An 8,620-nucleotide genomic window follows, 5' to 3' on the forward strand; every position below is an offset into this window, starting at 1 on the left:
TATCTTTTAGGGTTATCTATGATGGGTGATCTTTGATGTTATTATTGTAATTATTTGCAGGCACTTCAAACCCAACCCATATAAGATAGCAAACTTAATTGACAAAAGTTGCAGGTGTTTTAATTGTTCTACCAGTTGGCCATTTCCCATCTGTCTCCCTCTCCTCAAGCTTTTCTATTCCCTGTAATACAACAATATTGAAATTAGACCAAGTAAAAACCCTGCAATGGCTTCCAAGTGTTCAGGCAAAAGGAAGAACTAATAGGCAAAGCAAACTTCATTGTTGTCTTATTTTAAGAAATTGCCAAAGCCACTCCAACTTTCAGCAAGCACCACCCTGATCAGTCAGCAACCATCATCACTAAGGCAAGACCCTCCATCAGAAAAATGATTAGAACTCACTGAAGGCTCAGATGATGGTTAGCATTTTAAAAAATAATAAAATATATTTAATTAAGATAGATGAATTGTAATTTTTAGACATTATAGACTAGAGTATGATTTAAAAATAACTTTTATATGTATTGTGAAATCAAAAAAATTCATGTGACTTTCTTATTGTGATATTCAATTTATTGAGATCATCTGGAATCAAATCCACAATTTATCTGAGGCATGGCTGTACGATAAAATAAGATTATGATAATCTGTGATTTTTGAAGTCAATATGTGGCCTGGAGAGATATTCATTTATAGTTTAATGGTCCCCATTTCTATATGAGTTTGACACTATTGATGTAATAGATAAAGAAATTACCTCCTCCAAGAAATTTTTGGTGCAAACTCTAACCCAACATATACTGGCTGTGTGACCCATGTAATTATTTAATCTATCAATTGTCTAAACAACTCTCTACAATTGCATATTGCAGAAACATTTCCAAACTGCATCAGTGATGGGAGTTTCCTCACCCTGTGGCCTTAAGAACACAAATCCAGTCATCTCTATAAATCAATAACACTTTAGCATTATTTTCTAATGGTTCATTAAGACTTAATTTGAAAAGCAATGAGTTTTGATTGCAGAGATGGAGAGGAAACAAAGAAAGATAATTTTGGAATTCAAATTTGTTATATATTTAATATCAATAATAAATCAAAATCTCTACATTCAATACTGGGCAATTTATTGGAGAAGGAGAAGATCTGATGTAGTGCAGATCAGCACAAAGAAACCAAGTGACTCACCTAGTTTTAGAGAGCTGTGTCTCAGACTATATTTGAACTCAGATTTTCCTGATACCAGGCCCAGAACTCCTATTATGCCAGCAGCTGCCTCTAGAAAATAGTATATTTATCTACTCCTCCCCCTTCCCAAGATTGCATTCATTGTCCCTATATTCCAAACCAAAATACCTCTTTTCGAGTGCCAGTTCTCCCATGTGAGTTAGAACATAAATTCCTTGAAGGAGGAACTGTTTTACTTGCTTCTATCTCTGGTACATAGAAGATAGATTTATCTCTAGTAATTGATTAAGCAAACATTTGTTTGTTCATTCAATAGATCTTTAAACCTTGCAAAGTTTCATTTCAGTTCATTTCAGAAAATTGCATTTGAGTCTCAACTTTGTAAATTGTCTATACTACTATATTCCCATTTTACACATCACTATACTGAGGTTCAGGCAAATTAAATGACATACTTGTCATCATACAGTGTCTAAGAAAGGATTCAAATTTGGGTCTCTCAGTCTCTCTCTTGATTCCAAGATAGAAAGAAAAAACAACCATTTTGATCATTTTCAGAAATTTTCTTTCAAGTAAGAAGAGATTGCAGTTGACAATTTAATTAACCACATCCAATCAATATTGACAATAAAGAGAAGACAGGTCTCCCTTACTTTACAACATAACATTGATTTTTTTTTAATAGTTAATCAGAAAATAGAATTCAACCTAGAACAACCAGTTCTATCCTATTTCATGACATGTGCTATGCTTTTGACAATAAGGTAAAGTTTTGGAGGGATACGAGAAGACTTCAGTTTTCCTTAGTTCTCCCATACATAGCATGCTAATTAATCATATTCTAGAACTTAAAAGAAAAGAAAAAGAAACCTAGATTCCTCACTTTCCCCTATAATTCTGATTTTGCCACTTTGTGCCTAGAATATTCTTCTTTCTATCATTTAAGGGTCACCTAAATGATACTCTCAAACAACTACATAGGATAGTTAGTAGATTTCAGGACTAAGAAACATTTGATTCTGAATCCTGGTTCTTAATTGTGTAATTTGGTGCAAATTTTACCCACTCTTGGTATCAGTTTTTTTTTTTTTAACAAAATTTAAAATGGGGAAAATAATATTTTTTTCCTAACAAGGATTTTGTATCCAGTGGGGTAATATATGTAAAATGCTATACCCATAAATCAAATTTATTAAGAATCTATTATGTGTCAGATGTAATGGTGCTATATACATCAATAAACAAATATTTATTAAGCACCTATTATGTGCCAGGTAAGTAATAGGCACCAGAGAAAAAAAAAGAATGAAGCAATACCTATATACTTGCATGCTGGTTATCATTGTTATTGTTATCAAGAATAATGATAACAAATATATCACAAATAATAAAGCCTTCTTTGATCTGCCAAGCCAAAAGTGATTTCTTCTCTTTTTGCCATTTCTTAGAACTTTATACTTCTAAGAACTACATAGAGTATCCTTACTATTCTATTTTTGTATTATGTTTATTTACGTAAATTTTTGCTGTCTTTTGCCATATTGTAAGTTCATTGACTTATTTATTTTTTAAGACTCCACAGGGTTTTGTATAAAAACATCAATCAATATTTTTCTTAATGAATGAATGAATAAATGAAGAGTACTTGGGGATAATCTTCCAGTTGAAGATAAAACCTCACATTTTCATGTTAATAAAACACTTTCATCATAACAGCTCCGTGGGAGAAGAGATTTATTATTTTTTCAAAACTATTTTATTATGATTTATTATTTTATAGTTTTTTTTCCAAATGGTTTTACTACAATAAACTTGTGAGAGTGGTATTACAAATTTTACATATGTCTATACATGTTTACATATACTTAAATTTACATATATACATTTCTATATACATTTTTACAAAGAGAAAGCTGAAATGCAGAGGCCTAATTCAATTAATTCAGCATCACATAGTTAATAAAAATGAGAACTGAGATTTGACCTTACACCAATTCAAGTGCCTTTCCTCTCCTATAACATACCTTTGTCCCTTTCCATCAATAGATAAAGAGATTGTTGTAAAATGTCCAGATTTTACAACATGTAATACAGCGACTCATTCTATATACAGCCTCTCTTGATCCCTGGGCTGTCATCACCAGCTCTCTCTCCACTACATTATTGTATTTATTTTGCATATATATATGCAATCCCATATAGATTTTAAGATTCATTTCTTTCATTGCAGTCTGAAAACCTAGTACAGTAATTGGCAAAAGATGGACTCTTAATAAATTTTTATTGATAAATTTATTGATTCTAGATGTCTTCTTTTTTCAGCACCTGACTTCTTTCAAGAATTTGTTAGGCCTTATTTGGAGCAAGCAAGTCAGATTTGGCAATGGCTTGTTGCAGCTGCTGCCTTTGGAGGGGTGATTACTGCAGTCATCATAGGGCTTTCCAGCCTTTTGTGCCGAAAGAAGAAAAAGAAGTTCTCAGAAGAAGAACAACCCCTGCTCACAGAGAAAGAAATCTACCTTAGTGGGGCTTATCATACTACCTTTTAGAAGCCTCGGGGAAGGAGATAGAGAGTGGTATAAAGGCCTTTCACTAAAGTCTCTAAGTCAAGGGCAAAATGTTACATGGTTATAGAGGGGTGTGACCCTGACAAGTCATCTTGGTGTTCTTGAGACATGCTCAGCATGAGAATGTAGGATGCAATATGGTACCACATCTGTTCAAAAACATTAGCCTACAAATGTATTTTCATGATTCCCCCTGGAAGATTCCTGGGAGCTAAATATTCTTCAGGAAAGCTTGCTAGTATGAACTGTGTAACTACTTGGTATAACCATATTAAAGATTCCCTTGAAACCATTATGTTTTTGTTTTTATTTTCCCTCCTCATCTGCTACTTTAATAGCAGATTTGGTTTCCAATAACAGCTCCCACTTGCATAGTGTTATAAATGTGACAAAGTACCTTTTCTCGCAATACCCATATGAGAATAGTCTAACAACTAGGATACTGAGGCTGGAAACTTTATATATGGGAAATGAAAATAATTTGATAAATTTATTAATTTTAGATGTTATCTTTGATTGACAGACTCTGAATTTAAATTTCATATCTGTCATATACTAGCTGTGTTGAATTTCTGGGCACCTCTATTCTCATCTTTAAAATAAAGAGGTTGTCATAGAAAGCATTTAAGGTTTCTTTAAGTTCTATCTATGATTCTGGGATATTTATGCCAAAGTCATGTGGTTTAATAGGAGAAGAGCCAGGATTTAGAGCTGAATCTTCCAGTTAAAAGACCAGAATCTCTTTCTGTTTCACTGTGGAGACTATTGCTACCTTTTTTTTCCTAAAGATTTCTGATATTAATACAATAACAGCAAATCATGTATCATTGAAATCTTAGAGAGGGAGGTTTTTGTTTTTGCTTTTTTTTTTTAATTAGAAAGGCATCCTATAACCAAATCTCTGAAATTTACAGTTCAAAGAGGCTTCGGTAGTCATTTACTCTGACCTATACCTGAAAAAGAATCTAGGTTACCTTGGCTTGAAAACCCCTCAATGATAGGGAAGTGATTACCTTTGAATGCAGTCTATTCCATTTTGAGATCACTCTGAATGTTAGGAAAATCTTCCTAACAACAACAGCAAATTCAAATGGTCTTAATTTCTGCATATTGTTCTTAGTTCTACAAGCTGGGAATCAAATTAAATTACTCTACCAGATGAAGGCCCCTAAAAAAAGGTAACATCTTCTAGCTGATTAACATCTTCCCCATATTAGGCATCCTATGTTCTTTCATTTTTCTTTGGTTTGTTTTTTGTTTTAACATTTTTATTTTTATCAGTTACTTGTAAAGAAATTTTTTAGATTTTTTAAAACTTCGATTTCCAGATTCTATTCCTTCCTCCCCATTCCATCCGCACTGAGAAAGCACGTGTGTAGTTATACAAAACATTTGCATAAAAGTCACACTACCAAAAAAAAAAAAACAAAAAAAAAAAACATAAATCTCCCCTTTCCAACCCCCTCCAAAAAAAAATCCTTAAGAAAAAAAAGTTTAAAACAATCTGTATTCAGATGCAGTTTTTTCTCTGGGCATGAATAGCATTTTTCATCACAAGTCCTTCAGCGTAGTTGTGGAGCATTGTACTGCTAAGAATAGCAAAGTCATTCACAGCTGATCATCCCACAACTTTGCCATTACTATGTACACCATTCATTTCATTCTGCTTGAGCTCATGGAAGATTTTTCCATGTTTTTCAGGTAGTATCCTACATATTATTTCTTATAGTACAATAATATTCCATCTTAATCTCATATCACAGTTTATTCAATCATTCCCCAATTGATGGATATTTCCATTTTTTTTCCCTGAGAAAAGAACTGCTATAAATATTCTTACATATAGATCCTTTTCCTTTTAAAAAAAAAATCTCTTTTGAGATTCATGCCTAGTAGTGATATTGTTAGGATAAAGAATATGCATGATTTTATAATCCTTTGGGCACAGTTCATCTCTGCATTATTTATCATTTGAAGAATGTTTTTTATTAAAATAAATTTGACTTAATTCTCTATATATTTGAGAAATGAGGTCTTCATCAGACAAACTGTCTTCAAAATTATTTTCATAATTACTATTGCTAACTATATTTTCTGCCCTGTTTTTTTCTATTCTGTCTTTCCTTTCATCCTATCCCTCTTCAAAAGTGTTTTGCTTCTGACCACCCCATCCCCCAACATGCCCTTTGTTCTATCGTCCTTCCTTCTTTTCATATCTGCGTGTATGTTACTTTCTTTCTTTTTCTTTTTTTTCTTTTTTTTTTTTTTTTGCTGAAGCAATTGGGGTTAAGTGACTTGCCCAGGGTCACACAGCTAGGAAGTGTTAATTGTCTGAGATAAGATTTGAACTCAGGTCCTCCTGATTTCAGGGCTGGTGCTCTATTCACAGTGCCACTTAGCTGCCCTATTACTTCCTTTTATGAGCCAATTCTGATGAAAGTAAAGTTCACTGACTTCCCTCCCCTTGCCTTCTTTTGCTCCACTGTAAAAAAGTTTTATTTTTTGCCTCTTTTATGGCAGATAATTGACATAATTCCATCTCTTCCTCTCCCTAAGTCCCAGTGCATTACATTCATCCCTTAATTAAATTTTTTGTTGATACTATCCCTTCATAATCAACTCACACCTGTACCCTCTCTCTCTCTCTCTCTCTCTCTCTATATATATATATATATCCTTCTTATGCTTCTCCTGAGTTCTATATTTGAAAATCGAATTTCCTATTTAGCTCTGGTCTTTTATCATGAATTCTTGAAAGCCTTTTATTTCATTGAATATCTACCTTTTCCTCTGAAGCATTATACTTATTTTTGCTAGAAGGTAATTTTTGGTTGTAATTCTAACTCCATTATTCTCTGGAAAATCATATTCCAAGGATGCCAATCCTTAAATGTTGAAGCTGCTAAATCTTGTGTTATCCTGACTGTGGTTCCACTATACTTGAATTGTTTTTTCTGGATACTTGCAATATTGTTTCCCTTGATCTGGAAGTTCTGAAATATGACTATGATATTCCTGGGAGTTATCATATCTTTTTGATGATTTTCAGACAGACTAATATTTTCAAAAATCTCTCTCCTGGATCTATTTTCCATATCAATTGTCTTTCCAATGACATAGTTCTCATTTTTCCCATTTTTTTCATTCTTTTGACTTTATTTTATTGCATCTTGATTTCTCATATTTAGTTTACTTTTGCTCAGTGAGTTTTGGTACCTCCTTTCCCATTGGCCAATTTTTTTTTATGTAATTGTTCTCCTCATTAGCTTTTTGTATATTTTTGCATCACTCTCATCTTTCTTCCCAATTTTTCTCTACCTCTCTTTATTTTCAAAATTCCTTTTGAGTTCTTCCATGGCCTGTGACAATTCTTATTTTTCTTTTTTTTATTAAAGCTTTTTATGTACAAAACATACATATGGGTTTTTTTAACATTGACCCTTGCAAAGCCTTCTGTTCCAAATTATCCCCTCATTCCCTCCATCCTCTCCCCTAGATGGACGTAGTCCAATACATGTTTAATATGTTAAAATATATGTTATATCCAATACATGTATACATATTTACATAGTCATCTTGCTGCACAAGAAAAGTTGCATCAAGAAGGAAAAAAAAACTGGGAAAGAAAACAAAATGCAAGCAAACCACAACAGAAAGCATGAGAACGATATGTATGTGTGATCCACATTCAGCTCCCATGGTCCTCTCTCTGGGTATAGATGGCTCTCTTCATCACTGAACAACTGGAATTGATTTGAATCATCTCATTGTTGAAGAGGGCCACGTCCTTCAGGATTGATCATCATATACTTTTTTTGTTGAAGTAAATAATGATCTCCTGCTTCTGCTCATTTCACTCAGCATCAGTTCATGTAAGTCTCTGCAGGCCTTTCTGAAATCATCCTGCTGATTGTTTCTTATGGAACAATAATATTCTATAACCTTCATATACCATCACTTATTCAGCCATTCTCCAATTGATGGGCATTCATTTAGTTTCCAGTTTCTAGCCACTACAAAAAGGGCTGCCACAAACAATTCTTTGTTTCTTTTCTTTCATATACTGAGTGTAAATTTTGATCTTCCTTGTCACCATAGTAGCTTTCAATGGCAAGAAACTTTTCCTTTTGTTTGCTCATTTTTCCAGCCTATTACTTAGCTTTCAAATCTTCGTTAAAATAGGGCTCTGTTTCCAGGGTAATGGGTGCAATGTCCCAGGCATTGTGTAGCTGTTTTCAGAGATCCTTCTAGGGACTATAATATAAGCCAGCACTGCTCTCAGATCTGCATATGAGCAAAGCAGCGGAGTCCTGCCACAGTGCAGCAAAATGCCCTTCCAATCACCCTATGATCTTCTACTGTGTGCTGAGGTCTCCTGAAGCTGCTCTTCTCTCTGCCACAGTCACTGTTGCTGCTGCTGCTGCTGACAATCTGACCTTCCAAGTTGTCATTGATGGCTGTGGGCTAAGAAGTCTGGAGATCACTATCCCTGCCCTGATTCAGAGGACCCACCATCTGCTCTGGTTTCCTGGGATCTGAGCTCTGACAGCATGGTCTGAGTTGTGATTGGGCTTTATATCTACCCAGATGTAATAACCCCGCCCCCAACCTTCCAACCTGCTTTTGGTTAAAAAAAAATATTCCATTCCATTTTGGGGGTTGTTCTGAAGTTCTAAATTCTGTTTAGAATTTAAAGGTAATTAGGAGTCTGGTTGAAGACGTAGGAGGATCCCTGCCTTCATTTTGCCATCTTGCCTTTGCCCCCATCCTCTGTTCTTTCAAACAATTATCAGATGTTTCATAAAATTAGTGAAGTGCCTTAATTGTTTTACTCAATCAACCACACTTTTACACTTAGAATGCTG

The 8,620-nt window shown here is 34.0% G+C and overlaps 1 protein-coding gene across 1 annotated transcript in view; it reads left to right on the forward strand.

The window, feature by feature from the left end:
- Nucleotides 1–4,048, forward strand: part of TYR (tyrosinase) — a 173,786-nt gene extending 169,738 nt beyond the window's left edge. The window contains exon 5 of the mRNA XM_051987301.1: nucleotides 3,511–4,048. Coding sequence (XP_051843261.1) covers nucleotides 3,511–3,737 — 227 coding nt within the window. The 3' untranslated portion in view covers nucleotides 3,738–4,048. The remainder of the gene's footprint in view (nucleotides 1–3,510) is intronic.
- Nucleotides 4,049–8,620: the final 4,572 nt, after the last annotated feature.

The sequence above is a fragment of the Antechinus flavipes genome, chromosome 3 (assembly GCF_016432865.1).
Source record: "Antechinus flavipes isolate AdamAnt ecotype Samford, QLD, Australia chromosome 3, AdamAnt_v2, whole genome shotgun sequence".
Lineage (NCBI taxonomy): Eukaryota > Metazoa > Chordata > Mammalia > Dasyuromorphia > Dasyuridae > Antechinus > Antechinus flavipes.